General features: G+C 63.9%; 3 protein-coding genes across 5 annotated transcripts; 1 reads left to right on the plus strand and 2 right to left on the minus strand.

Moving 5' to 3' along the window:
* Positions 1–1,373: 1,373 nt before the first annotated feature.
* Positions 1,374–15,318, minus strand: CRACR2B (calcium release activated channel regulator 2B). Of its 3 annotated transcripts, none has more exons than XM_051963778.1 (10): positions 14,926–15,318; positions 8,845–9,037; positions 8,654–8,765; positions 7,965–8,142; positions 6,422–6,568; positions 6,178–6,268; positions 5,877–5,969; positions 2,671–2,879; positions 2,273–2,344; positions 1,374–2,008 (listed from the first exon to the last, which is right to left on the minus strand). In XM_051963778.1, exons 2-10 carry the CDS (start codon positions 9,013–9,015, stop codon positions 1,846–1,848), a joined length of 1,236 nt encoding a protein of 411 aa, XP_051819738.1. In that variant the 5' UTR covers positions 9,016–9,037; positions 14,926–15,318; the 3' UTR covers positions 1,374–1,845. The 3 variants fall into 3 exon arrangements, with proteins under 3 accessions (XP_051819738.1, XP_051819736.1, XP_051819737.1); XM_051963776.1 differs by having other exon boundaries at positions 8,845–9,034; positions 14,926–15,027; XM_051963777.1 differs by lacking the exon at positions 6,422–6,568 and having other exon boundaries at positions 14,926–15,036.
* On the plus strand, positions 12,426–18,107 carry LOC127541736 (collagen alpha-1(I) chain-like). The gene is made up of 8 exons (XM_051966955.1): positions 12,426–12,503; positions 13,420–13,578; positions 13,926–14,066; positions 14,371–14,995; positions 15,081–15,307; positions 16,249–16,577; positions 17,073–17,626; positions 17,956–18,107. The coding sequence occupies exons 1-8, from the start codon at positions 12,426–12,428 to the stop codon at positions 18,105–18,107; spliced, it is 2,265 nt and encodes a 754-aa protein (XP_051822915.1).
* PNPLA2 (patatin like phospholipase domain containing 2) lies at positions 17,812–26,053 on the minus strand. The gene is made up of 10 exons (XM_051963775.1): positions 25,890–26,053; positions 24,996–25,383; positions 23,661–23,893; positions 23,279–23,344; positions 22,573–22,782; positions 22,114–22,174; positions 21,673–21,894; positions 19,981–20,113; positions 18,606–18,728; positions 17,812–18,529 (listed from the first exon to the last, which is right to left on the minus strand). The coding sequence occupies exons 2-10, from the start codon at positions 25,180–25,182 to the stop codon at positions 18,286–18,288; spliced, it is 1,479 nt and encodes a 492-aa protein (XP_051819735.1). The 5' UTR covers positions 25,183–25,383; positions 25,890–26,053; the 3' UTR covers positions 17,812–18,285.
* Positions 26,054–26,303: the final 250 nt, after the last annotated feature.

Below are 26,303 nucleotides of genomic sequence, written 5' to 3' on the forward strand. Positions count from 1 at the left end.
CTCCGAGCCGACGAGCTTACTGACCGGCTGCCTCGGTGGGCCCGGTCTGTGCCGGCCTGCGCAAGGATTGGGGAAAGAGCGGGAGGGGCCGCTGGGTGGGGCGGAGCTCTCTCTCCAGAAAGGGCTTAGCCTGGGCTTGGCAGGATCCCCCCCCCCGCAGCCCCCCGTAGTCCCTGTCCCGCCTGGGGGCGGGAACTTCAATGGAAGGGTCGCCCCCACCCCATCTAGCTTCCTGCGCCTGGGGGAGTCGATGGAAAGGTTACCCCCCAGATTCTCGTGCTGGGGCTGGGGGGGCGTGGAAGGGTCACCCCAGGTGTCTGTGGGGCGGGGGGCCAATGCAAGATCCCACCCAAGATTCCTGTGCGTAGGGTCCGGGGGCGCTGCTTCTGCCCCCCGTGTCCCCCCGGCAGAGCAGAGCCGCTTCGTCCTGGCCCGTTGGGCTCCCGGCTCGCTCCGCAGCCAAGTCCAGTTCTCCCCGGGGAAGGTTCGAATCCCAGCCCTTCCTGCCTCCCACCGCCGGTGGGCAGGCAGCCGGGCTCACAGCTGGCGCTTAATAAATGTTTCTTGACTGCTGGGCTGGGTGAGTCAGGCCGCCCCACCCTCCCGAGCGCCGTCTGGGTCAGAACGTTCCCGGGCCGCCCCGCGCTGCCGCAGCGCCCCTCCCGTCCCTGCTTTCGGCGCCTGTCCTTGGGACAAACGGGCCCAAGCCCGCTTTGTCTCCCGGCCTCCCGAGCTATCCCGGGAAAGGTTCTTAAAGGAGCCGCCAGGGGACGCCAGGCGCACAGGGCGCCGGGCCTGGAGGCGGGAAGCCTGGGGCTGGGACCCTTGGCGGCAGTGAGACCCTGGTCACCACCTGTAAGGGGGATAAATAACAGCCCCTCCCGCCCAGACTTGGGGATCCACTGAGATAGCAGTTATGGAGCCCCCGGCCCAGGCCGGCACGCAGCAGACCCCCGGCAGCACATTCCCTCCCCCTTCTAAGCAGTGAGGGGCCGCCACAAACATCGCTCCCAAAGGGTGGGAAGGGAGTCATTGGACCCCCAGGGCCCCCCAAGGCCTCCAGGACCTCGCCAGGGGCCCTAAGACTCCCGGGGCCAGGCTCAGGAAGGGCCGAGGGTTCCGGTAGCCCCTGGCCCACCCCCTCCCCAATCTCTCCGGCATCAGAACACCCAGCGCCACCTAGCGGGTAAAAGGCAGTAAGGGCGCAGGGCCCAGCCTGGTGGGCGGAGAGCTTCCTAGTGATCTGCCTCCCCCCCCCAGAAGGGAGCCTGCCTTCTTCCAGACCGCCCCCTCCCGCCCCCAGTTCGGACACAGTGGCAGGCTGAGTGCCCACCTAGGCCGTCCCCCTCCCCCCACAAACACGCCCAGGGCCGGTGGGTGCATGGCCGGATTTATTTGGACACCGGAGCTCGCATGGAGCCTAGTCAGGACAGGACAGATGTCGCCGGGGTCTTAGTCCTTCACGTCCAGGGCTGAGGCCCCGGCCTCCAGGCTTACTGGGGACCAGGAGAGCTGAGACTTCCTGGGCCAGGAGCTGGGGGGACGAGAGGTTTCAGCCCCAGCCCCCGACACAGGGTCAGCCGCGGACCCCTAGTTCTGCCTGGCCCGGCTGCCAGCCCGACCCCAGCCTTCCTCTGGCCCTCTGGGACTCCCCAGTCCCTCCCCCAGCCCAGCCCAGAAGTGAGCAGAGTTCCCATGGGGAGCTGCTCCCTTACGGCCCCCCCAGGACGGCTCTGGAGCTGCGCTGCGGCCGGGCCGTGTCGGGAGAGCCGCTTGAGATGGAGGCAGGGAGGCTCCCGCTGGGGCCCCAGCCGGGCCGGCGGAACAGAGAGGGGGCTGCCCCCCTCAGGGCCCGGTGGTGAGGGCCCTTTGGGAGCACCCACAGCCGCCGCAGCAGGTGCCCAGGGGGAGCCGGGCAGGAGGAGTTGGAGCCTTCCTCCTCCGCCCACTAACCAGCTTCCTGGCGTCAAAGGCATCTCTCTCATCCCGCAGCCTCCTGTTCAGGTCCCTGGTGACGCGGTTGGGAGAGAGAACAGGACATCAGTGGGGTGGGGGGGGGGCGCTCTGACCTCAGCTGAGTGTAAAGGAATGAGGTGGGGGCCATCCTGCAGACAGAAACCGGCAAAGGGGGAGATGGCAAAAGTGGGAGGGCAGCGGCAGGGGAGCCAGGAATTCAGAGGGGGGGAATTTTTCAGAATCTGGGTCTGGTCAAAGGGGGGTCTGGGAAAAGGAGAGGCGGAGGAGCCCGGCCCGGCCTCGGCCCCAGACTGACCTCAGGAGCTCCAGTTGCCGGAGGAGGCTGTGTTTCTCCTTCTGCATGTTCCTAGACACAATGACCACATCCCTGTGGACAGGGAGCAGCGTTAGGGAGATGGCGCAGACGTTCTTGACCTCCCCCTTTGATGCCCTGTGGAGGGCCTGAGAGCCCCTGGCTGGGGGGGGGGGGGGGGCATGACCTTCATGTCCCTCAGGCCCTGCTGCATCCCCAGAAATCAGGCCACCTCCAGCCTCCCTCTCTCCAGGGTCAGAGTCCCCCTAGGGTAGATGCGTGGCTCCTTTCCAGAGAAGGGAGGGAGGGGCAAGAAGAGAAGGAAAGGCAAGGGAAACTGAGGTAGCACGGCTGCTCTCCCAGGGGCTCCCACCCCTAGGCCCAAAGTCATATTGTGGGACCTGTGCTTCTGCTCCTTCTCAGCCTGGGCTTCCACTTGCAGCTGCAGCAGCTGCTCCTGAGCCGCCTCCAGCTGGGCCCGACTCTGCTCCAGTTGGGCCCGGCTCTGCTCCAGCTGGGTCCGGAGCTCCTCATTGGCCAGCCAGAGCTGGGCGTTCTGCACCTGCATCTCCAGCCGCTCCGAGGTCCGCTGCTGCAGCTGCTGCTCTAGCTGGGAGGAGGCGAGCGGGAGGAAGGCTCAGGCCTACAGCCCAGACCCCACGGGCGGGAGTGGCGCAGGGGGTGGGAGTGGCGCAGGGGACCGGAGGGCCAGGGGAGCAGCATTCTGCCCGTCTGGGGAGTGCTCCTCTGCTGTGCTCTCTGAGGAGCCTGAGAGCCCCTGGCTGGGGGGGGACAGGCCTGCCATGACCTGATGCTACTCTTGGGTGCCCACCTGCCGGCTGGAAGCAATGTTCCTGGCCAAGGCCCCCCCATCTTTCTCCCTGCCCCATGAGAAACAGCTTCCAGAACCTAGGGAGATCCAAGCCGGCTCCTCGGAGACCCAGCGAATGGGAGCCCCTCCAGGGCAGAGCTGGTCTTGTCTCCCCCCAGGAGAAATGTCAGAGTTCACAGAGCTTTGGGAACCAATCCTGGCTCCCAGAGCCTTCAGGGTGTAGGGAGGGGCCCAACTCCCTAGTGCAGAGAGGGATGGAGGGGGCTCAAGGAACAAGAGGAAAGCACCAGTGAGGAATCACAGCGCGCTGGGCCAGAGACCAGCGTCTGACAGTTAGGGGAGTCTGCTCTGGTCCACCGAGCCACGAGGAGGCAGTGGATGAGGAGCTTGGGCAAGGGCCCTCCTGCCTAGGCCAGGGCCTGGCGTCCGGGCCCCCTGCCACACGCGGAGCACGGAAGGACTTCTCGATTTGCCTCAACGGCAACTCTGTCCTTCAGCTTCAGCGAGGGCTTATTCGTCAGCCCGGGTCATGGGGCGTGACATCGGCCTGTGCTAGTGCTGCGGACATCCCTATGAAAACAAAGCAGCCCAACGGAAAGAAGCTTCCATGGGGGGGAAGGGGGGGTTGGAGGGTGGATAACAAGGACATATATAAACATAGAGAGAATCAACATAAAGAGAAGAAACACAGAATGTGTTCCGGGGGCCAACGTGTCCGGATTCTTCGCGGCCGTCTGAGGGAGCAAAGGAGAAAGGGAGCGTGGCCGTCCCTGCCAGCGGGGGGCCCAGGGTGCGGGGCAGACAGAAATCAAGCTCAGAAGGCGACAGTGAAAAGGATCCCCAAAGAAAGGCCCTTCGGAGCAATTAGAACCCCCAGCCGCCATCCCCGAGAAGGAGCCCGTCTCCTCCTCCCCACAGAGAGGTAGGGACCGGGGAGGGGGATATTTCGTCGGCCAACACAGCGGGTTTGTACTTAACGATTTTTCTCTGTTATAAAGGACAGCGCCCCCACAGGCCCGAGACACAATGATCCCTTGGAGAGATGGGAAGGGTGAGACTTGTAACTCTGTATCACTCCCGGTTTTGTCCCTTGATACTTTGTTTCTCTGGCTCTGCCTTCCCAGGACCCCAGAGCCCTCCAGGCAAGGACTGAAGCAGGCCTGGCTGAGCCTCAGCTTCCCGATTCTTCCTGCTCTCTCCATTCTCTCATTATCACCAAAAGAAAATGGCCTGGGTTCGAGTCCAGGCTCCCACACTCAGCAGCCACTCACCCTGAGCAGGTTCCCTCAGCTTTCTAGTCCTCAGTTTCTCTTCTGGAGAGAACAGCCCTTGCATAACACACTTGGTTGGTGGCTGTTAAAAAAGCTTCCTGGAAAACCTCCAGAGCTAGACAAGGGGATGGTGACCTCATGCAGCCCAGAGTGATCTTGTAGGAGGGTCTGCCTGAGCTGTGCAAGACCTGGCCCAGATGCCCCAAGCGTGGAAGGTGGGGCATCGTGGGCTGTTTAGGAAGGAAGGGAGGGAGAGAATGAGGGAGGGAGGGAGGGAGGGAGGAAGGAAGGAAGGAAGGAAGGAAGGAAGGAAGGAAGGAAGGAAGGAAGGAAGGAAGGAAGGAAGGAAGGAAGGAAGGAAGGAAGGAAGGAAGAAGGAAGGAAGAAGGAAGGAAGGAAGGGAGGAAGGAAGGAAGGAAGGAAGGAAGGAAGGAAGGAAGGAAGGAAGGAAGGAAGGAAGGAAGGAAGGAAGGAAGAAAGGAGGGAGGGAGGGAGGGAGGAAGGGAGGGACGAAGGGAGGAAGGAAGGAGGGAGGGAGAGAATGAGGAAGGGAGGGGGAAAGGAAGGAAGGAGGGAGGGAGGGAAGAAGGAAGGAAGAAAGGAAAGAAGGGAGGAAGGAGGAAGGAAGGAGGAAGGAAGGAGGGAGGAAGGGAGGAAGGGAGGGAGGGAGGGAAGAAGGAAGGAAGGAGGAAGGAAGGGAGGAAGGAGGGAGGAAGGGAGGAAGGGAGGGAGGAAGGGAGGAAGGAAGGGAGGGAGGGAGGGAGGAAGGAAGGAAAGAAAGAAGGAAGGAAGGAAGGAAAGAAAGAAGGAAGGAAGGAAGGAAAGAAAGAAGGAAGGAAGGGAGAAAGGGAAGGAAGGAAGGAAGGAAGGAAGGAAGGAAGGAAGGGAGGGAGGGAGGAAGGGAGGAAGGAAGGAAGGAAAGAAGGGAGAAAGGGAAGGAAGGAAGGAAGAGAGAAAGGAAGGAAGGAAGGAAGGAGGAAGGAAGGAAGGGAGGAAGGGAGGGAGGGAGGAAGGAAGAGGGAGAAAGAGAGGGAGGGGGTAATGAGGGGGAGGGAGGGAGGGAGGGGAGAGGAAGGTGGGTGCTTGCAGCACAGCACTGGGCCAATCCTCAGATTTCCAGGGTTGCTGAGGCAAAAGTGGGCCCTGAGGAGGCCAGCAGCCCCGCCCCCCCAAGCAGACTGAGTAAAGATGCAGCTTTCCTCGGGGATTTTTTTGAGGGTGTGGGGTAGAACTTTGCCTTGGCGGGGATGGAGTGGGGTAGGAACACAGGGGTGGGGGGGGGAAGAGGGGGGGTGGGCGGAGGGGATCACAGGGTAACCTAGAGGCTCTGATGGTCCGGATGGGTTCTGGAATTGGGGATCATCCCCCACCAAGCGGTTCCGGGGGCCATGGCCACGGAGGGGTGCTCCTGAGCCCTGCAGAGATGGCCCTGTCCCCAGGGACGGCCCAGAGCCTTAGGAAGGTCACGCCCCCGCCACACCCCCATCATCCCCCGCACAGTCACCTCTCTCTGGCCTCGGCTGGCCCGATCTAGCTCCTGGTCTCGATTCTGCAGTTCCTGCAGGATGTGACTGAGCCGGTCCTGACGGGAGGAGTCCTGCGGGGGGAGGGGCAGGTGGTGTCACAGCCCCTCAAAGCCAGCACCAGCTTGTGCCCATTTCCCAAAGAAGGGAACCTCCAGTCACCCGGGCTGCCTCAGGGAAAGGCTGCTGACATGCGGGTGGGGGCAGGACCCTCTGTGGGCCCCTCCCAGCGCCTGTGGCCATGGGTGGCTGGGGGGGGGGGGCTGCGGGACACCCCCAGACCTGGTTTTGCAGCCGCTCCCGTTCGGCGCAGATCTGCTGCTCCATTTCTTCATACAAACACCGCACTTCCTTCTCGTGGTCGCTCTCTCGCCTGGGAGAGACAGGGCAGACCCCAAGAGCCCCCGGGGCTGGTCACACCCAGCTCCTGGGCCGTGCCCACTAACCCCACACTCGTGCCCCCATGCACACGTGCCCCCCTCCGCGGACACGCGCCCCCTCCCCCCCAGCCGGCATCCAGCCCCACCTGCACAGGGCCTGCTCCACCGCCTCCCTCGCCCGCTCGGCCTCCCCCAGGCAGGAGGACACGTGCAGCAGCACGTCCTCGAAGCTCCCCAGCAGCTCGGGACGCTCTCTCCGGAGCCTCAGCCACAGGGCTCGCACCTCGCGTTGCCTGCGGAGATGGGGCCGGGGTCATGGGGGACACTCCCAGCGCCCCTCCCCACAAGACTGGGGCTCCCTCGAGGGAAGCCAGGTCACGTGGGGCCCCTCCCCAGGAGGCCAGCCCCGGACCCCAAGAGCCAGCCTCGGCCCTGGAGGGGCTCCCGGAGCCCCCAGCGTGTCTGCGCCCTCAGCGCTCCCTCTCCCGGTCAGCTCAGGGCCAGGCTCCCCTCACCCTCGCACAGTCTGGGGGTGGGCGCCTGGCCCCCGGTCCAGCCCCAGACACTTCTCCTGGCAGCACCGGGCAACCGGAGCGCCACCGAAAGGGGGAGGGCAGGGAGGCCCGGGCACGGAGGGAGCTCCCCAACTCTGAGAGCCCCTTCGCCCAGAGGCACAATCAATAGAGCTGGGAGGGCACCCCCAACAAAGCTCACCTCTGTCCTACACACTCTCCTCCCACCCACCACCTGCTGACTTCTGTGGCTTGGGGGCTACCCTGGATCCTTGCTAGCGGCCCTCTCTGAGCCACGCTCTCTCACTGACCCCTTCCCCCCCTTTTCCTTTGGTTCAAGGTTCCCTCTGCCAAGATCTGAGTCCTCCCCTCCACCTGCTCCCTCCTCAGGCACTTGGGCAGTAGACGCTCCTCCCCTTCGGCCACGGCCTGACACAAGGCCCCAGCTCCGGCCAAGTCCAGATCCCCGGGGCCTTCCCCTCCCCCCCTCCCCGCTGCAGCTGCCCACAGGAAAGGCCTCCCTTACTCCAGGGCCTGAGAAGGGGAAACTGAGGCAGATCCAGGGTTCTGGGCCTGCTGCCTGTGCCTGGGGGGGCTCCAGCATAATTCCTGTGTCTGAGGGGACTCCAGCATAATTCCTGTGTCTGGGGGGCTCCAGCTTAGTTCCTGTGTCTGAGGGGACTCCAGCATAATTCCTGTGTCTGGGGGGCTCCAGCATGGCTGCCTGTGTCTGGGGGGCTCCTGCATGGTTCCTGTGTCTGGGGGGCTCCAGCTTAGTTCCTGTGTCTGGGGGGCTCCAGCATGGCTGCCTGTGTCTGGGGGGCTCCAGCTTAGTTCCTGTGTCTGGGGGGCTCCAGCATGGCTGCCTGTGTCTGGGGGGGCTCCAGCCCGGCTCCCTGTCATGGGGGTTTCTGCATGCAGTTTGGGCCCGCAGCCTGGCCGGCCTGCACAAAGGCAGATTTTGTGGGAAATGATTCCCGGGCATTTCCACAGACATCCCTGAACGAGCACAGGCGTGCTTGGGGGACACGTGCACACGCGCGTGCACACACCACACGTGCACACCTCCCTCTCGCACACACACTCACTCGCCCGCCGGAAGCCTGGAGCCTGGGCCCCGCCCACCCCAGCAGCCCCTCGGCCAGAGAGCACGGGCCGGCTCCAGGCACAGACTCACTCGGCCAGGACGGGGGCGGCCCCCAGCTGTTCCATGGTGGCCCCAAAGCCGTCCTCCTCGGCAGCGGCCTCCTCCTCCTCTGGGGCCCCGGACCCCGGGAGCCAGCCCGACTCAAAGGTCTCCTCCTGGGGCCCCGAGTGGGGGGCGCTCCCCGGCATCTCCGCTCCCACAAACGCTCCTGCAGAGACGGGGGCCAGAGCATGGTCCCGGAGCCGGGATCCCGCCTCCGCCCCCCGCAGCGTGCCTCCCGGGCTCCCGGCCGCGCACATCCTGCGCCCCCACCCAAGTTTCCTGTTTTTCCGCCCTGTTCTCCAGCTGGGAATAGGAGGAAGTCGGGCCCTTCGCCCCTGAGGCGGGGTGGATGCCTGGGTCCGCTCAGGTTGGGGGAGGGGAAGAGGGGGGCAGGAGGAGGCCGAGTAGATGCGGGACACACGGGGGGGAGGGGGGGTGGGCAAGGAGGGGGCTGCAGGCTGCTCTCTCACCCCGCGCCACGGGACCCAGGAACCGGGAGACCCCAAGGCCCAGCCTCAGAGGGCCTCCAGGCTGCCCAAACCCCCAGCTGGGGAGGCGTCTCCTCGGCAGGAAGGCTGGGCCCCGCTCTGGAGGGGACGTGCCATGCGGTGCCCTCGGGGTGCTACGAGCGCAGATCCCCGTGCGGGTGCCCACCCAGGTGCCAGCCGCTCACTCACCCAAGCCCATGCTGAATTCTCGGGGGGTCAGGAAGCCCGCGTGCCCGCGGTCCAGGCTCTCAAACACGGACTCCAGCTGCTCCCGGGTCAGGGGAAGCTCGTTCTGGAGCCTCTGGGGAAGAGAGGTCGAGCCGGTGAGGGCCCGAAGGGCCGGCGGGCGCGGGGCCGGGGCCGGCCGGGCTCCCCCTCACCTGCAGGTCCGCCTTGGTGATGAAGCCCTTGGCTTCCTTGTCGCAGAGGAAGAAAAGCTCCCGGGCCTTCTCCAGCATTTCCCCGGGGTCTCCCCCGGATTCCGCGCCCGGGGGGTGGGGGGCCTCCCCAGGGGGGTCGTCTCCTTCTTGGGCCCCCCCCAGGCCGGCCATGCTGGGACGCGGCTGGCGCCTGCTGGGGGAGGGGAGACAAGTCAGCCCCGCCTCCCCCTCCCATGAGAGTGACCGTGCTTGCCCCCCCACACATACATCTGCGGCTCTCTCTTCGTGTATACAGAGAGTGTGTCTCCATACCTGGGACACTGAGATACAAACACACACACACACGGGGCTCAGTACAGACAGATGTCACCGGCTGAAACTGAGCAGAGGCACTTGGGGAGCCCCTGAGGCTGACTCCCCATTGGCCCACACTCCCTTAGCAGAGGCTTGGGAAACGGCCCTTCCCCCTCCCCTGGGCTGGCTCCACCTGTCGGGGGATACAGAGGATGGTAGGAGGGGTTGGGCGGGGTCCTCACACTTTTTAACCAGGGGCCAGTTCCCGGTCCCTCAGACTGTTGGAGGCCGGACTAGTAAAAACAAAGCCTTTGCTTTGTGGGCCTTTAAATACCCAAACTTCCTAGCCCTGGGGGAGGGGGATAAACGTCCTCAGCTGCCGCATCTGGCCCACGGGCCATAGTTTGAGGACCCTGGATTGGGGGTGGGGGGAGCCAAGCGAGTGTGACTCCTGGGGAGGGAGGAAGGGGAGATTCCTGGGTCCGTTCGCCTCACTTGGACAAAGAATCAAGACTGAGGACTTTTACTTATCCTGACTCCGGCTGATTCTAAGGCATCCAGGGGGCTAACGCGGTCACACAGATAGATACAGAGATAGAGATGAACCTGGGATACTGAGACACTCACACTCACACACACACACACACACACACACTCACACACAGATGTCAGTATATATATAGATACACACATACACACCACATACAGAGATCCAATATAGAGATATACCCACACGTACTCACACTCACACACACACTCACACACAGAAATCTCAGTATATATATAGATACAGAGATAGAGATGAACCTGGGATACTGAGACACTCACACTCACACACACACACACTCACACACAGAAATCTCAGTATATATATAGATACAGAGATAGAGATGAACCTGGGATACTGAGACACTCACACTCACACACTCACACACACACTCACACACAGATGTCAGTATATATATAGATACACACATACACACCACATACAGAGATCCAATATAGAGATATACCCACACGTACTCACACTCACACACACTCACACTCACATACACACTCACACACAGAAATCTCAGTATATATATAAATAGAGATGAACCTGGGATACTGAGACACTCACACACACTCACACTCACATACACACTCACACACAGAAATCTCAGTATATATATAAATAGAGATGAACCTGGGATACTGAGACACTCACACTCACACTCACACTCACTCACACACACACACACACTCACACACAGAAATCTCAGTATATATATAGATACAGAGATAGAGATGAACCTGGGATACTGAGACACTCACACTCACACACTCACACTCACACACTCACACTCACTCACACTCACACACACACACACAGAAATCTCAGTATATATATAGATACAGAGATAGAGATGAACCTGGGATACTGAGACACTCACACTCACACACTCACACTCACACTCACACACAGAAATCTCAGTATATATATAGATACAGAGATAGAGATGAACCTGGGATACTGAGACACTCACACACACACTCACACTCACACTCACACACACACACAGAAATCTCAGTATATATATAGATACAGAGATAGAGATGAACCTGGGATACTGAGACACTCACATTCACACTCACACACTCACACTCACACACAGAAATCTCAGTATATATAGATACAGAGATAGAGATGAACCTGGGATACTGAGACACACACACACACACTCACACTCACACACACACACACTCACACACAGAAATCTCAGTATATATAGATACAGAGATAGAGATGAACCTGGGATACTGAGACACTCACACTCACACACTCACACTCACACACACACACACACACACACAGAAATCTCAGTATATATATAGATACAGAGATAGAGATGAACCTGGGATACTGAGACACTCACACTCACACACTCACACTCACACACAGAAATCTCAGTATATATATAGATACAGAGATAGAGATGAACCTGGGATACTGAGACACTCACACACACACTCACACTCACACTCACACACACACACACAGAAATCTCAGTATATATATAGATACAGAGATAGAGATGAACCTGGGATACTGAGACACTCACATTCACACTCACACACTCACACTCACACACAGAAATCTCAGTATATATATAGATACAGAGATAGAGATGAACCTGGGATACTGAGACACACACACACACTCACACTCACACACACACACACTCACACACAGAAATCTCAGTATATATAGATACAGAGATAGAGATGAACCTGGGATACTGAGACACTCACACTCACACACTCACACTCACACACACACACACTCACACACAGAAATCTCAGTATATATATAGATACAGAGATAGAGATGAACCTGGGATACTGAGACACTCACACTCACACACACTCACACTCACACACGAAATCTCAGTATATATATAGATACAGAGATAGAGATGAACCTGGGATACTGAGACACTCACACACACACACTCACACACACACACTCACACACACAGATGTCAGTATATATATAGATACACACATACACACCACACACAGAGATCCAATATAGAGATATACCCACACGTACTCACACTCACACACTCACACACTCACCTGTAGAGATCTGATATTTATCTGTATATCTATACCTATTCTTCTCTATAGAGAGATACACACACACACACTCACACACACACTTACCACATACATAGATCTGACACACCTTAGGCAGATATGTCAGAGCCCCTGCGGGGCCCAGACAGTCCCCTCCAGCCTCCTCCTCCCTTCTCCCACAACCCAGTTCAAGCCTCCCCCTTCAGCCCCCAGGATGTGCCCGATTCCTCTCCTCTGAGCCTTTGCCCCCGGCAGATGAGAAACCCTGGGCGCTCACAGGCCCCATTAGACCCCAGCCTAACAAGGGGGCTCGGAAAAGGCGGAGGCTGGCTGGGCTGGAGCCTGGGAGGGAGTCTGGAGCAAGTGAAATCTGGAGGAGCAGAGAGGGAGGAAGGCGATGGGAGAAGGGGAGGAGGCGTAGTTGGAGTGGAAAGTCCGGGGAAGCGGACTTGGGGTGGAAGTGAGACAAAATGATGAACCAGGGGGTTTTCTTCTGGGCCTCTAAGAGGGAGCCTTGAAGGTTCTTGAACTAGAGACCAGGGGCTGGCTAGCTGCTCACTAGGCGGTGGGTTAGCAAGGAGGAGAGGCCGGAGGCAAGGAGACCTTTGATGCCTCTCACAGCTGACCAGGCAGGTGAAGAATCCTCAACCAAGGTGTGCTGATGGAACATGAGAAGCAAAAGCCAGAGAGCAGGCTGGGAGGAAGCCGAGCAGCCCGGCGCAGATGGTTGGAGGCCTCTGTGGCGGGTAGAGGCAGGGGGGAGGAAGAGGGAGAGCTTGTCCCAACTGGGAAGGTCCCCTCCTGCTTCCTCCTCCCTCTTGCCCTGGGCTGGGGGAAGAGGCCTGAGGTGAGGCTCCGGGCATCAGGAAGGACCTCCAGGCCAAGAGCCTGGAGCCAGGGAAGCAGAGGGAAGCTGGCTACGGGGTCCAGAAAGAGAGGAAAGAGAAAAGGGGAGCAGGCTGGAGGAGCAAGTGTGGGAGGCTCCGGTGGGTGAGGGGACAGAGATGCAGCAGGAGCGAGGCCAGGTCCAAAGAGCAGAACTGGGCAGCGGCTGGGGGGCAGCGCGTGTCAGGACTGACTGAACGCTCCTGCCCCTGTCACCTTTGCCTCCCTCTGCAAGGGAGTAAGGCCCCCACTCACAGTAGGGATCAATAAATGCGGAATGGAGAAAGGGAGAGACAGGAGAAAGAAAAGGATGGAGAAAAGGGAAGGAGAGGAAGGAAAGAAAGGATGGAGAAAGGGGAAGGGAAGAAAGGATGGAGAAAGGGGAAGGGAAAGGAGGAAGGAAAGGATGAATAAAAGGGGAGAGAAGGAGAAAGGGAAGGATGGAGAAAAGGGAAGGGAAAGAAGGAAGGAAAGGATGAATAAAAGGGGAAGGGAGAGAAGGAGAAAGGGAAGGATGGAGAAATGGGAAGGGGAAAAGGATGGAAAAAGGGGAAGGGAAGAGGATGGAGAAAAGGGAAGGGAGAGAAGAAAGAAGGAAAAGATGGAGAAAAGGGAAAGGGAGAGAGGGAGGAAGGAAAGGAAGGAGAAATGGGAAGGGGAAAATGGAATTAGGAAGGGGAAGAAGGGGAAGAGAGGGAGAGCCACAGCCAGGGAGCTGACCTTTCCAAGGGAACTTCCCTGGGACCCTTGGAGTCACCTCTTTCCCAGACTCCCCAGGTACTCCGGAATCTGGAGAGTGGGACTAGGAGGCCGGCTTGGAGCAGAGCCTGCACTCCATTGGCTGAGAGGGTCGGGACTGCCCGGAGCCCCTCCCTCAAGGCCACAGAGGAGCCAGGTGCTGCACTCTCAGGCCCACTGATGGGGCAAGCTGGCCAGGTGTGGGCCCATCTCCCCAGGACACAAAGGGTTAAGGAGCCCGTCGGACACCTTGGGCCAACAGGGAGGGGCCGTTCACGTGGTGATCTAATCGCTTTAAGATCAGGACCTCCCAGAGGCCCGAGAACACTGGGCCCTGCCCTGGGGAAGAGCGTGTGCCAGCCCCCAGCCCCACCCCCTGGCAGCTGCGCTCCCGCACCCCTCAGTCCCCCCCCCATTCTGACAGTCCTGGGGCCATTTGCAAGGCAAAGATGGGCCCGGGATCCCAGCGGGAGAGCAGTAATTCTATCCGGCCATCCCTCCGGCCTGGGAGGGCCCCGTGACTCACCTCCAACCTCCTTCCCCAGCTCAAATCTCAGCCCAAAGCCCCACGGGAGGAGGGGGGGACATCTCAGGGCTCCGGAGCCCGGCACTGCCAGCCGCGGTTGACCCAGAGCAGGCCCGTGACCCGGGATCCAGCTGCAACCCGAGGGGTCCCCGAGCGCCCAGTATTCTGACCCTCCCCCACTGTCCTGCAGGTGCAGGGACCCCAGCTGATGTCTCCTCCGCCCAGAGCTTCTCCCAGAACAAATGAAGCTCCGGGATGCCGTGTCTCTCTTCCTCTCCCACAGGTGCCTTTCGGCCGCACCCTAGGGCCCCGGTCTGCACCTGTCACTGCGTGTGGGAGGGCAGGGGGGAGGGAGAGCGGCCCCTTCCTCGCATTCTGCCGGGAGGACAGGGGCTCAGAAGGGGAAGGAGAGGCAGGGACGAGATTTCGGGGCTCCATCTGCCCCAGCTCCTCTCCCCCCTTAGATGGCGGGCAGGGAGGGGGGAAGAAATGGGGCTGGAGTGGCCAGGAGTCGCTGCCAGCTGGCCCAGGCAGGTTTGCCAAGGGGGGTTGTGACAGGCCTGGGGGCCCGGGGCTTCGGGCGACCTAGCGAAAAACGCCCGGCCCCAGGGGCCCCGCCCGTTCCCCGCCCGTTCCTCCCCCCAAACCCCGGCCGCCGGGCTGGGGAGCTGCCCCGCTTGGAGTGGAACGAGGCTGCCTGTGCTGAGGGACTCAGTCCAGCCCGCCCGTTGCGGGTCCAGCCTCCCTCGCTGTGCCCTTCCCCGGACTGCCGCCCCTCCGGATCCTGCTGCCTCCCGCCTCTGGCCCCCCACCCTTGGGCCCCGGCTCCCCCTTTGGGGCTGAAGCTCCGGGGAGGCGGGAGGAAGTCGGGGACAGCGGGAGCCCCGGCCCAGAGGCGGCAGAGGTCGGGCGTGGTGGGACGGGGGAGGAAGGCGCCGGGACGGGTGGGGCTCCCAAGGGCCGAGGTGCCCCCCGTCCCTGCCACCCTGGAGCGGAGCCCCAGCTCCCTCGGCTCTTACCTGGGAGCCGCCCGCACCTGCGGCGGGCTGCCCGGGGCCCGGGCCCGGAGGGGAGGACGGGGAAGGGAGGGTTGGGCGGGCCACTGCGCGGCTCCTCCCGGAGAGGGGGAGGGGCGGGCAGGGGCCGGCCCGCCACATAACCCCTTTCCCGCCAGGCCCGGCTGGGGACCGAGAAGCAGAGGGGGCGAGTGAGAAACGAGGGCCGGGCCGCGGGGAGGGGCGACCTTCTGGGTCCGCGGCTCAGGCCCGACCACCGGTGCTCCCGACCGGATTGGGGGGCGGCTCCCTGGGGGCTGTCTCCCCGAATCCCCGCCCCCCCAGCAGGGATCCCGCTTGCCCGGTAGTTGTGGGTTGTCCAAGACTTCGTGGCTGCCACGGCCAGGTCTGGACTCCCTGGGGGCGGGTCAGAGGGAAGCGGGAAGAGTGAAGGGGGTGGTGGGGGTCCGGGAGCCCGAGCCCCTTTCCTCACACACACTGCGGGGGGAGGGGGGTTAGAGCTGGGAAGGACCAGAACCCCTGACATGGGGGGGGGGGGGCGCGAGAAAGAGAGACAGAGACATGGACAGAGACAGAGATAAAAACATACACAGAGAGACAGCGACAGACACAGAGACAGAGATAAAAACATACACAGAGAGACAGAGACAGAGATAAAAACATACAGAGACAGTGACAGAGACACAGAGACAGGGAGAGACAGAGACGCAGCAGAGAGACAGAGAGAAACATAGATACACAGAGACAGTGACAGAGACACAGATACAGGGAGAGACAGAGACAGAGATAAAAACATACAGAGAGACAGTGACAGAGACACAGAGACAGGGAGAGACAGAGACGCAGCAGAGACAGAGAGAAACATAGATACACAGAGACAGTGACAGAGACACAGATACAGGGAGAGACAGACATAGAGACACAGATACACAGAAACAGAGACACAGACATAGAAAGATGGGGACACACAGAGACATAGACACACACACAGAGACAGTAACAGAGACGTAGACACAGACACCCAGAGACGCCTCCGCGAGACGCGAGGGGAGGTTGCCGTTTATTGCAGACCTCTCTGGGCCCCTGGGGGGAGTGTCTCTGGGCCCTGGTCCAGAACGAGCTCGTTCCTGCCTTGCACTGAGTGGGATTTGGGGGGAGGGCGGGGCTTGTCCTGAGGAAAGAGTAGAGGGTCCTGGTCCCTGCCCCCGACGGAACGGCTCCGGCTCCACCGGAGCTATCCCCAAACCCAGAAGCCCAGAGCTGTTACCAAAGCCACAGTGGCCCAACCCAAGGCCCCCCTTTTGCTTTTACCCTCCCGCTCCCCAGGTCCTGGGCTCCCCCAAGGCTCCAGAGCAGGAGGAGCTGGGCGGGCCAAGCCACGGGCCGGGGGCTCAGGAAGTCTGCCCTGACGTGCGGCCCGCGCCCAGAGCCCCCCCCCCTGCCCCCCCTCCCCCGCCCCAGCTTCAGCCCCACCTGCAGGCCGGGAGCCCGGGAGTGTCCTCCAGGCCGATGCTCCGCACGGGGGCGATCTGCATGGGGAGGGCTGGGGGAGGGTTCCACCTGGAACCAACCAGGGCCAGCGTGGTCAAGTTTGGCCCCTTGCCCCGGAGGCCCCCGCCTCTAGGGACAGGAGGAGGCCGGGACTGGCCCGACAGGCTCTCCCGGTCTACTGGCTCCGTTATTGTAGGAAAGCCTCCAAGGGCCTGGGGCTCGGTCCCAGTGGGGAAGGGGGGCCGGCACTTCAGATCACCCCCCCCGGCCATAGGTCTCCTCCCCCACCCAGCGCTTCTCCCTCAGACTGGGGACCCCACTCATCTCTGCAGAGAGGGGGAAGGTGGGGGCCCGCCCAGAAAATCCGTGCACCCTCCCAGAGCTGAGGGAGCTGCTCCATCCCCCTCGTGCTGTGCCCAGAAGGGGAGGGGTAAGAGATCTGCCCTCACTGTTCCACGAGGCAGCCTGGGGAGGGGGCACGGGGAGACACCCCCCCCTCCCAGGGGCCACGGGGAGACACCCCCTCCTCCCAGGGGCCACGGGGAGACCCGCCCCCCTCCTTCCTTGGCTCTCATCTGACCCAGAAGGCTCCGTGCCGGGGCCACTTCCCCAAGGGCAGCTGGGGGAATTCGGGCCTTCCCCTCCCTGCTCCCTTTTAGGGCCCTTCTGTGTCCCAACCTCGTGGGCTCCCACCTCGGGGGGCCGCCCGGCCACCTCCCCCTGGCGGGCCCATTGCTCCCCCCTCCTCCTCCCGGCCCCCTTCTTGGCTCTTCCTTCCCCTCAGCCACTCTGGACCGTACCCTGGACCTCAGCCCGGGACCCGCCTTGGGTCCTGCACCTCCCGGAGGCCAGGAGTTCTTTGTCGGCCGCTCGGGCCAGAAACGCCCAGGGCTCCTGCTGGCCAGCCCAGGGGCTAGGAACTGGTCCCCCCCACCCACAGCTTGGAGCTTCCAGGGCAATGTGCCCGGCACCCGGGCCTGGGGGCGCTGCCCTCCCTCCCCCCGGCCCCCCCCCCAGCCGGGCTGCATTTCCTCGATTGGAGTTGGACTTCGCAGCCTGCGCTGCCCGAGGGCAGGACCCCTGGAAGCCAGCCCTCCCCAGACTAGGAGCAATGGGAGGAAGGGGCATGAGGAGGAGGGGGCACAGGCCTGCAGGTGGGATCTAGATCTACCAGCTGCAGAGCCTCCAGCTATGCAGACAGCGCAATTCCCAGGTAGGGAACCCCTGGGTTCTAGGCTCCTGGACTCTAGACCCCCAGGCCCCCGGGACTCCAGAGCAGCTGCCGGAGACTGTCAGGAGCGTCCTTGTCCAAAGGCAGCAAGGCCGGACTGGGGGCCCGGGCCCGCCTCCATCCCCACCCAGCCCCGCCCCCCACAAAGCAGCAGCCCAGCTCCAGCCTTTATTTCAACATCTATTTTCACCAAAATAAATAGTTCTGCGAACATTCCTCTTAAATGCAGGGGGAGGCACAAGCGGGGGCGGGGTGTAATACTGCTCTGGGGGGCTCCCGACACCGGGCTGGCCACTCCTGGGGGGCTCCAGCTTCGGCTTACTCGGAGGGTCTCGAGCCCCCAAAGCGGGCTGGGGCCGGGAGGCAAAGGCGGGGAAATAAGGCACGGGGGGCCCCATCCTCCCCTCCCCCATCGCTGCTCCAGCCAGCAGCCCCCACTTTGCAGGGAGTGCCCCCAGGGTGAGCCCCTCCCTGCCAGAGACGGGAGGGGGAGGGGCCGGTCCTCCCAGGAGGGAGACTCCTCCTCATCCCTCACCCCCTTCTGTCTAGAAGCACCAAGCCACGGGCCCAGGCCCCGGCCGCAGGATTCTCCTCTGAGGGAGAGCCGGAGACCCCCCAGGCCCTCAGCAACGGGGGGGCTCTCAGTGGTGGGGGAGGGCGGGTGGCCCCGAGGGGGGGGGCTTCATGCGGAGGGCGTCCGGGGGGAAGGCCACATTGGTACAGAAGAGCCCGAGCAGGAGCTGGCGCTGGTACTCCTCCCACTTGGCCACCGCGTCCCCCAAGGACAGGTTGTTGCGCATCCAGCGGGGCAAGGCGTCTCCGTAGAAAGACTGGGGCACCGAGGGCAGGGACTGGGCCCGCCGCAGCTCCAGGGGGTCGGCGGACCTGCGGGGCAAGGGCAAGGCGGTGGGGGGCTGCGGGGGGGAGGGAGCCCCCCCCCGGGCCCTCGGCGCCCACGTACCTGGGACAAAGGTGGCTGCCCAGCTTCCTCTTCGCTCGCATCACCAGGTACTGGCAGATGCTGCCCGTCTGCTCCTTCATCCACCGGATGTCCTCGGGGACGTCGGGGAGCCACTCCAGCAGCCTGGAGGGGGAGGGGGACGGGGGAGGGCTGCCCGCTTCTGCCATGGCCCCGGCCGTCCCCCCGACGCCCCCCCACGCCCCCTCTCCTCTCATAGCCGGGGACCCCCTTCTTCTGCAGGGCTCTTCCTCAGTCATGATCACAGCTACTTCTGGGGCCCCTGTGTCCCCCCACATTCAGGTCTTACACACTCACACTCACACACACACAACACACTCACACACACACTCACACACACTCACACTCACACACACTCACACTCACATTCACACACACACACTCTCTCACACTCACACTCACATTCACACACACACACTCACATTCACACACTCACACTCACATTCACACACACACACACTCACTCACACACACTCTCACACTCACACTCACACACACTCTCACACTCACACACACTTTCACACACACAGTCTCACACACTCATACACACACTCACACACACACACTCTCACACACACACTCACACTCACTCATACACACTCTCACACACACACACTCACACTCTCACACTCACACACACAGTCTCACACACACACACTCACACACACTCACACACACACACACTCACACACACACTCATACACACTCTCACACACACAGTCTCACACACTCATACACACACTCACACACACACACTCACACTCTCACACTCACACACACACAGTCTCACACACACACACACACTCACACTCTCACACTCACACACTCATACACACTCTCACACACACACACTCACACTCACACTCACACACTCTCACACTCACACACACTCACACTCACACACACACACAGTCTCACACACTCATACACACACTCACACACACACACACTCACACTCTCACACTCACACACACACAGTCTCACACTCACACACACACTCACACTCTCACACTCACACACTCATACACACTCTCACACACACACACTCACACTCACACACAACACTCACACACTCACACTCTCACACTCACACACTCATACACACACTCACACACACACACTCACACTCACACTCACACACACTCTCACACTCACACACACACACTCACACTCTCACACTCACACTCACACACACACAGTCTCACACACACACACACTCACACACTCACACTCACACACACTCACACCACACACTCACACACACACACACTCACACACACAAATCCCTTCCCTGCTTACCCCTCCAACCCTTGCCCCCCTTCCCGGAAGCCCCCATCGCCCTCGGGGCCGCACTCACCGGATGGTGAAGGACACGGCGCTCTCCAGGGGCAGCGTGTAGGGCACCATCATGGCCGTGGCCAGGCGCACGGGGAGCATGTTGGAGAGGGTGCTCATCAGGTCCTTGGGCTCCACACAGGCCTCCAGCAGGGCTGCAAGGGGGAACACGCGTGAACACGCATGCACACGCGTGTTCTCCAAGGGTCGGTCTCGTGGGCAGGGGCCGCGCGCCTCCGGGGAAGGGCTGAGGGGGCCTCGGCGCGGCTTTTTTGACCTTGGGGGGGACAACATGGCAACGTTTGCAGGACTGCCCCCGAGGGCGGCAGAGAATCTGCAGCTCAAGGGTTGCTTAATGGACCTTAGAAATGGCTTTCACTCCTAATGGGGAAAAAGGAAACGCAAAAACTCTGTACAAGCAAGGAGAGAGACTGCTCCCTCCTTCCCTCCTTTGCCCCAGGTGCCCCCCCCGCCCCCCCTCCTGGCACTCGGCCCCTCCCTGAGCACCGGCGGCTCCTCAAAAGGCCGAGCAGGAACTCGGACCCCCCCCCCGGTCACCCCCCCCATCCTTGGCCGAAGCTCTCCCTTGGCCTCCTGGTGGCCCCGCGGCCCCGGCTCCTCAGCCCCAGGGGCTCCCGGGACGTCGCGCCCCAGCCCCTGCTCCCGAGGCCCGGAGACGCAGGAGCCGCCGGAAGAGGCTCCGGGGTTAGAGTCGGGTTAGCCGAGGGCAGCCCGGGAGCTCCGCAGCCCCCCCACAGCTTGGCAGAGCCCGGGGACGACGCCACTTTGTCCCTGGACCCCTGAGGGCTTCTGTTTCTGCCTGGGATCGGCACGGGGACCTCCGGCCTCAGGACCCGGCCCGGCCCCTCCCCCTCTCCGGCCTGCTTCCCCCTGGGTCTCCCGCGGGCCCGCCCTCACCTCTCCCGCCCTCCCGGCTGACCGGGGCTCGGGGTCTCTGCTCCTCCCCTCCCCCTGCTCCCTCTGACCCCACCTCCCTGACTCCCGCTGTCCAGGGCCAGTGCCTGGCACACAGTAGGTGCGCACTCCCTGCTGACCCCGGCCTCCCGACTAATGGGGAGCCGCCTGGTCCCAGCCCCGTTCTAGTCGGGCAGGGCCCTGCACCCCACCCCCCGGCTGTCCCGGCCCCGCCACCGATGCGAGGCCCCGCGGCCCGCGAGTCTGCAGCTGCTACACGCGCCCCTCGCTCCGCGCCCTGCGCAGGGCTAAGCCCCCTTCGCTCCTTCCAAGCATAACTTGTAAAATAGCTCCAAGGGGGTTCTCACGTCTCACAGCTGGAAGAGGGCCCCCCTGCGGCCCCCGGCCCAAGCCCCCCTGTGACCCCTGGGCCCAAGCCCCCCTGCGGCCCCCGGCCCAAGCCCCCCTGCGGCCCCCGGCCCAAGCCCCCCTGCGGCCCCTGGGCCCAAGCCCCCCTGCGGCCCCCGGCCCAAGCCCCCCTGTGACCCCTGGGCCCAAGCCCCCCTGCGGCCCCCGGCCCAAGCCCCCCTGTGACCCCTGGGCCCAAGCCCCCCTGCGGCCCCCGGCCCAAGCCCCCCTGTGGCCCCCAGCCCAAGCCCCCGTGCCCACCCTGACCAGGGGCACTGGCCCGCAGCAGCTCCCGGGAGGGCGCCCCCCTGGGGCCGGCAGTCAGTGGCCAGAGCGCCCCGTGTGGGACACAATCCCCCCACGGGAGCCGGGCAGGGGGAGGGGCGGTTACCTTCGTTGAGCCGGGCCGGGAGGTGCTCCAGGATATGGTCTTCAACCGGGCCCCGGCCCCCCGGGGAGAGCTCGCTCTGCCTGACCTGGGCTCGGACGACGGCCACCCGAGCGGCCGCCGTCCCCTCCTTCTCCCTGTCCTCCTCCTCCTCCTCCTCCTCCTCCTCCGGAACCTTCCCAGAAGGGGGCAAGGCCAGCAGGGGGTTGGGGCGGTTCAGGAGACCTGGACAGGTGAGACAAGGTCAGCCTGGGGGGGAGGGGGGGACGGGGCAGCAGGGGACACGGTCTGCACCTCTGCGTTCTCCCAGCAGGGGGCAGCATCGGGACCAGCTCCCCCACTGCTGCCCCCTTCTCCCCCTTTCACAGAGGGAAGGACCCTGGTTTGGAGCTGGGGGAGGGGGCTGCTCTTCCATGGGTCAGCCCCCCAGGGCCCCCCACTCACCATTCCGCCGCAGGAAGCGCAGCCCGTCCCGATAGCCCTGTTTGCACATCTCCCTCAGCACCTGGGGCAGGGAAAGGGGGAGTTCTGGATCCAGCCAGGCCCTTTGGGCCCCCCCCCGGCGGATTCAGGCCTCCTCCGCTGTCCCCCTCCCCTCATCCTGAAACCCCCCGCTGGGCCCGGGCCGGCTCCGTGGCCTGTTCTCGGCCCCCCCCCCCCAGGCTCCTGGGCCCCCCCAGCCCCTAGGCCCCCCCCAGGCTCCTGGGCCCCCCCCCCGGCGACCGAAGCCTCTCCAGTTCCGCCAGACTTGGCTCCTGGGCCAGGAGCTCCTCCCTCCCTGCGGCCCAACCTCCCACTGAAAGCTTCGGGGGCTTCCTAGCTGACCCCGGCCCGAAAGCTCGGGTCCCTCATGTGTGAAACGGGGCTGAGAGCAGCCCCTCCCTGCCGGGTCCGGGCCCTCACCAGCGGCTCAGGAGGGAAGAGCGCTTTGGAGAGCCGGTAGAGGTTCCTCAGGTTGAACTGGATGCTGGTGTTGGTGACCCGCAGCTCGTGGATGTTGGTGGAGCTGTCCTGGGGGCAGATGTCGCTCTCCCCCGAGAACGGGGACACGGTGATGGTGTTCTTCAGCTCGTAGAGGGGCAGGTTGTCCGAAATCCCGCCGTCCACGTAGCGCTGTGGGCCGCGAGCCAAGGGGTGGTGGTCTCGGACTCCCGCCTACCCCCTGTCCGCCCCAGCGCCCACCGCCCAAGGCCTCCCTCCTCCCCCTGACCATCCCCCAGGGCCGCCCTCCTGATCCCTTTCCCCTTCGCTCTCCTCCTCCAAGGAGGGGTTGGCTGGGGGTGGGCAATGCCAGTTTGGGAGCTACTTTCTGGAACCACTCCCCCTTTCCCGGCTCTCGGGGACTATTATTAGCCACTCCTGCCCGCTGCCAGCTCCTACTGTAGCCTTTCACCCAGTGGGCCAGACCAGACCCTCTGCCCGCCCTGCCCAGGGCTCAGGCGCCCCTGTGGTGGCACAGATGGGCCCGGCCCCGGAACTTCCCCAAAGGAGGCCCCACAATTGTGCAACTTGGGGGAGGGGCCGACCCCCAGGGAAGCCGTTTCCCCAGCTCCATCGCAGTCTCCCCCCCCCCCCATCCTGCCAGGAGCCAGGGAGGGACCGCACTCACCACACCCTGCAGGGTCGGGGGGATGAGCCCACAGTACACGGGGATGAAGGTGCTGCAGACATTGGCCTGGGAAAGACAGAGGAATGAGGGCCAGAAACGGGCCCAGAGTGTGAGCCCCCCGACCCTGAGGGAGCCCCCGACCCTGCGCGAGCCCCCGACCCTGCGGGAGCCCCTGACCCTGCGCGAGCCCCCGACCCTGCGCGAGCCCCCGACCCTGCGGGAGCCCCCGACCCTGAGGGAGCCCCCGACCCTGAGGGAGCCCCCGACCCTGCGTGAGCCCCCGACCCTGCGCGAGCCCCCGACCCTGCGGGAGCCCCCGACCCTGCGGGAGCCCCCGACCCTGCGGGAGCCCCCCCGCCCCTAGGGCGTCTCACACACACACCTGGACCAGCTCCTCCTTGGAGCTGAAATGGGACACAAGGACATTCTCGCCGTCCGACACGCGGGTGAGGGAGATGCCCAAGCGCCCGTTGGCGTGCTCGTGGGCATCGGCGGGCAGGGTCTTCAGCAGGCAGCCCCGGATGATCTTCACCAGGTTGAAGGAGGGGTGCAGGGGCCCCAGGAAGCGCTTCCTCGCCTCCTTGGACACCTCGATGATGTTGGCCCCGGCCTCCCCTGGAGCCAGACGAGGGCGTCAGGGGCGCCAAAGCCCCGGTGCCGCCGACTCCCCGTGCTCCGCCCCAGTGCTCCTTCCTCGGCCCGGGCCGTGACGGCTTCTCTCACCTCGGGCAGCCCGTGAGGCCCCCCCCTCCCTGGGACAGGGGGCCCAAGGAGAAGCGCCCACGGCCCCTCGCAGTCAGCCCGCTGGCCCCGGCCTCCCAACCGGACACTGTCCCGCACCCCAAGTCCCGCTTCTCAGAGCAAGCCCAGTTTCCCAATGACAAGCCGGGAGCCCCCGAGACTGGGGACCTCTGGGCGCCCAGGGCTCCCTCCCGGGCCAGGGGCCCTGCTTGTGGGAGCTCCGAGACTGGGGCCCGAGCGGGAGGGGGCGGAGGTGGCCCTGGCAGCTGGAGCTTGGGCAGCCCCCTCTCCGGGGGACCCTCTCTAGCTGAGGGGGCGGGGAAAGGCCCTCCCATCTCTGGGGGAGGGGCGGGGCGAGGGAAGGCGCTGCCCAGGCTGGGAGGGGCCCAATTCTGGAGGGTCCTGGGGGGGGGGGGGGCGCTCACTGGGAGGAACTGGCCGGGGCCTGGCGCCCTCCCTGTCCAGGTGAGAAGCTGCATTTCTGCCTGAGAGTCCCAGGGGGTCGGTCTGGGCCTGCCTCAGTTTCCCTAACTGAAAGCCCCGGGCTGTGCCCAGGGCCCGGCTCTGGCTGCCTCTGCCCAAAGAGAAGGCCTGAGGACCAGCAGCTGCCCGGGAGGCTCGGCAGGGAAGGGAGGTTCGGGCGCTCAGAGCTGCCAGCAAAGGCCCAGATAATTACGGGGAGGGGGGTCTGGCCAGGGCCCCTGCGCCGCGTCTTAAAGGGAAAGCTGAAGCTGGAGAGCCTCGGGCACAGAAGGCGGGCAGCGCGCCTGGCTTCCTCTGGAGGGAGCCCCAAAAGGCGGATGGGCGGGGGAGAATGCCCGAGTCCTCCTCTGCCCCCCAGCGCCGCCCCCTCCCGGGACCAAACCTGGGCCCTTCTCCCCGCCCCCCCCACAGGCGGGCCCCAATCAGGCTCCGCCCGCGCCGGCCAAGGAAAACAAGCCGCGGCCCCGCCCCCGGCCCGCGCCCCCGCACTCACCCAGACAGGCCCCGGTGACCAGCGCGGTGGCGGTGAGCGCGCCCGCGGACGCGCCGTAGATGCGGCGGGCATTGGCCACCAGGAAGGGCGCGTGCTCCCGCAGGCAGGAGGCCACCCCGATGTGGTAGACGCCCAGGAAGCCGCAGCCGGCGAACGAGATGTTCCAGGCCGTCTCCTTGGGAAACATCGCGCGGGCGCCCGGCCCGGGGCCGGCGGGCCGGGGGATGGGCCGCGCGGACTCGGGAGCCCCGGGGCCGGGGGCCCGCTGAAGGCCGGCTCGGGACGTCAGGCTCGGGCTCGAGCCGGGGTCAGCCTCTGGCCAGCTCCGTCCGGGCTTCTCTGTGGCGGCGGCGGCCCGGTCCCGGGGAGGCGGAGACAGCTGTGCCGGCTGCGCGGAGGAGGCGGTGTTATGAGAGTGGGCCGAGGGGCGGGGCTGGGCCCGGCGCCCCGCCCCCGAGGGCCCCGCCTCTCCCCGACAGCTTGGAGTCGCGGCCTGGGGGCGGAGCCCCGGGCACCGGGGGGCCCAATGGCCAGCCCGCTGTGGCCCCACCGCCCCCTCGGGAGGAGCGGTTCCGGGAACCGGCGCTGCCCTCCAAGTCTCCCCGGGGGAGCCCGCTGGGCCGCGGGGACACAAACGCACGCGCACAACATCCAAGTGCGCGAACTTTCAGAAGCCGGCCTCGGACCCACCCTGAGCGAGAATCACAGTCGCACAAGGCGGGGGTGGGGGGGGGGGGGCCCTTGGGACACCCGGACCCCGCCTCGGACCGAGGCCTCTAGACACCGCCCTCCCGTGGCCGGGGTCTCCCTCCCGCACCCCGCGCACAGGCCGGCAGACACGCCGAGGGCTCCCCCCGCCTCCCGATCGCCCAACACACTGGCCGGCCCCCACACCTGAGCTCAGGCCGTCTCTAGGCCTGGGGCTGGCTTTGTCTGTTGCCTGGGTCACCAGGTTCTGTTTGGGCCCAGACTGAGGCCAGGGCAGTGACTTCTGGCCAATCAGAGGTCATCAGATGCCCCAGCCCCACCCTACCCCCAATTGCCCTTGGACCTCGCCGCACCCCTGGTGACATCACCCTTCCTGGGGCTGTTTCCGCATTTCTTGGGCGGAGCTCGCTTGCTCCTGGACCCTGCCCCCCCCCCCTTGCACCCACTTTCTCTCCATGACTCAGGCAAGGAAGGGTGCCGTCATGCGGACTCCCCAGGAGACAAGTGCTCCCGTTCAGTGCCAAGTCCAACAGCAGGGGGCCCTCTCCTACCCAGGGGTCAATGGGCTTCTCGGGCAGGAGGGGGCGTGGCCAAAGCAGG

The sequence above is a fragment of the Antechinus flavipes genome, chromosome 6 (assembly GCF_016432865.1).
Source record: "Antechinus flavipes isolate AdamAnt ecotype Samford, QLD, Australia chromosome 6, AdamAnt_v2, whole genome shotgun sequence".
Classification (NCBI taxonomy): Eukaryota; Metazoa; Chordata; class Mammalia; order Dasyuromorphia; family Dasyuridae; genus Antechinus; species Antechinus flavipes.

Bases quoted from the DNA above. Each gene is read 5' to 3' on its own strand.
- LOC127541736 (XM_051966955.1), top strand. From the start codon at position 12,426: ATGAGAAGCAAAAGCCAGAGAGCAGGCTGGGAGGAAGCCGAGCAGCCC. The intron at 14,067-14,370 runs GTATTCTGACCC...CTCCCCCCTTAG, and splicing joins GAGGGGTCCCCGAGCGCCCA to ATGGCGGGCAGGGAGGGGGG. The intron at 17,627-17,955 runs GTAGGGAACCCC...GGGGGGCTCCAG, and splicing joins GCAGACAGCGCAATTCCCAG to CTTCGGCTTACTCGGAGGGT.
- PNPLA2 (XM_051963775.1), bottom strand. From the start codon at position 25,182: ATGTTTCCCAAGGAGACGGCCTGGAACATCTCGTTCGCCGGCTGCGGC. The intron at 22,175-22,572 runs GTGAGGGCCCGG...TCCCTGCCCCAG, and splicing joins TCTTCCCTCCTGAGCCGCTG to GTGCTGAGGGAGATGTGCAA. The intron at 18,530-18,605 runs GTACGTGGGCGC...CTTGCCCCGCAG, and splicing joins GGCAGCCACCTTTGTCCCAG to GTCCGCCGACCCCCTGGAGC.
- CRACR2B (XM_051963778.1), bottom strand. From the start codon at position 9,015: ATGGCCGGCCTGGGGGGGGCCCAAGAAGGAGACGACCCCCCTGGGGAG. The intron at 8,143-8,653 runs GTGAGTGAGCGG...CCGTCTCTGCAG, and splicing joins AGAATTCAGCATGGGCTTGG to GAGCGTTTGTGGGAGCGGAG. The intron at 6,569-7,964 runs GTGAGTCTGTGC...CCATCTCCGCAG, and splicing joins GCCGCCCCCGTCCTGGCCGA to GCAACGCGAGGTGCGAGCCC.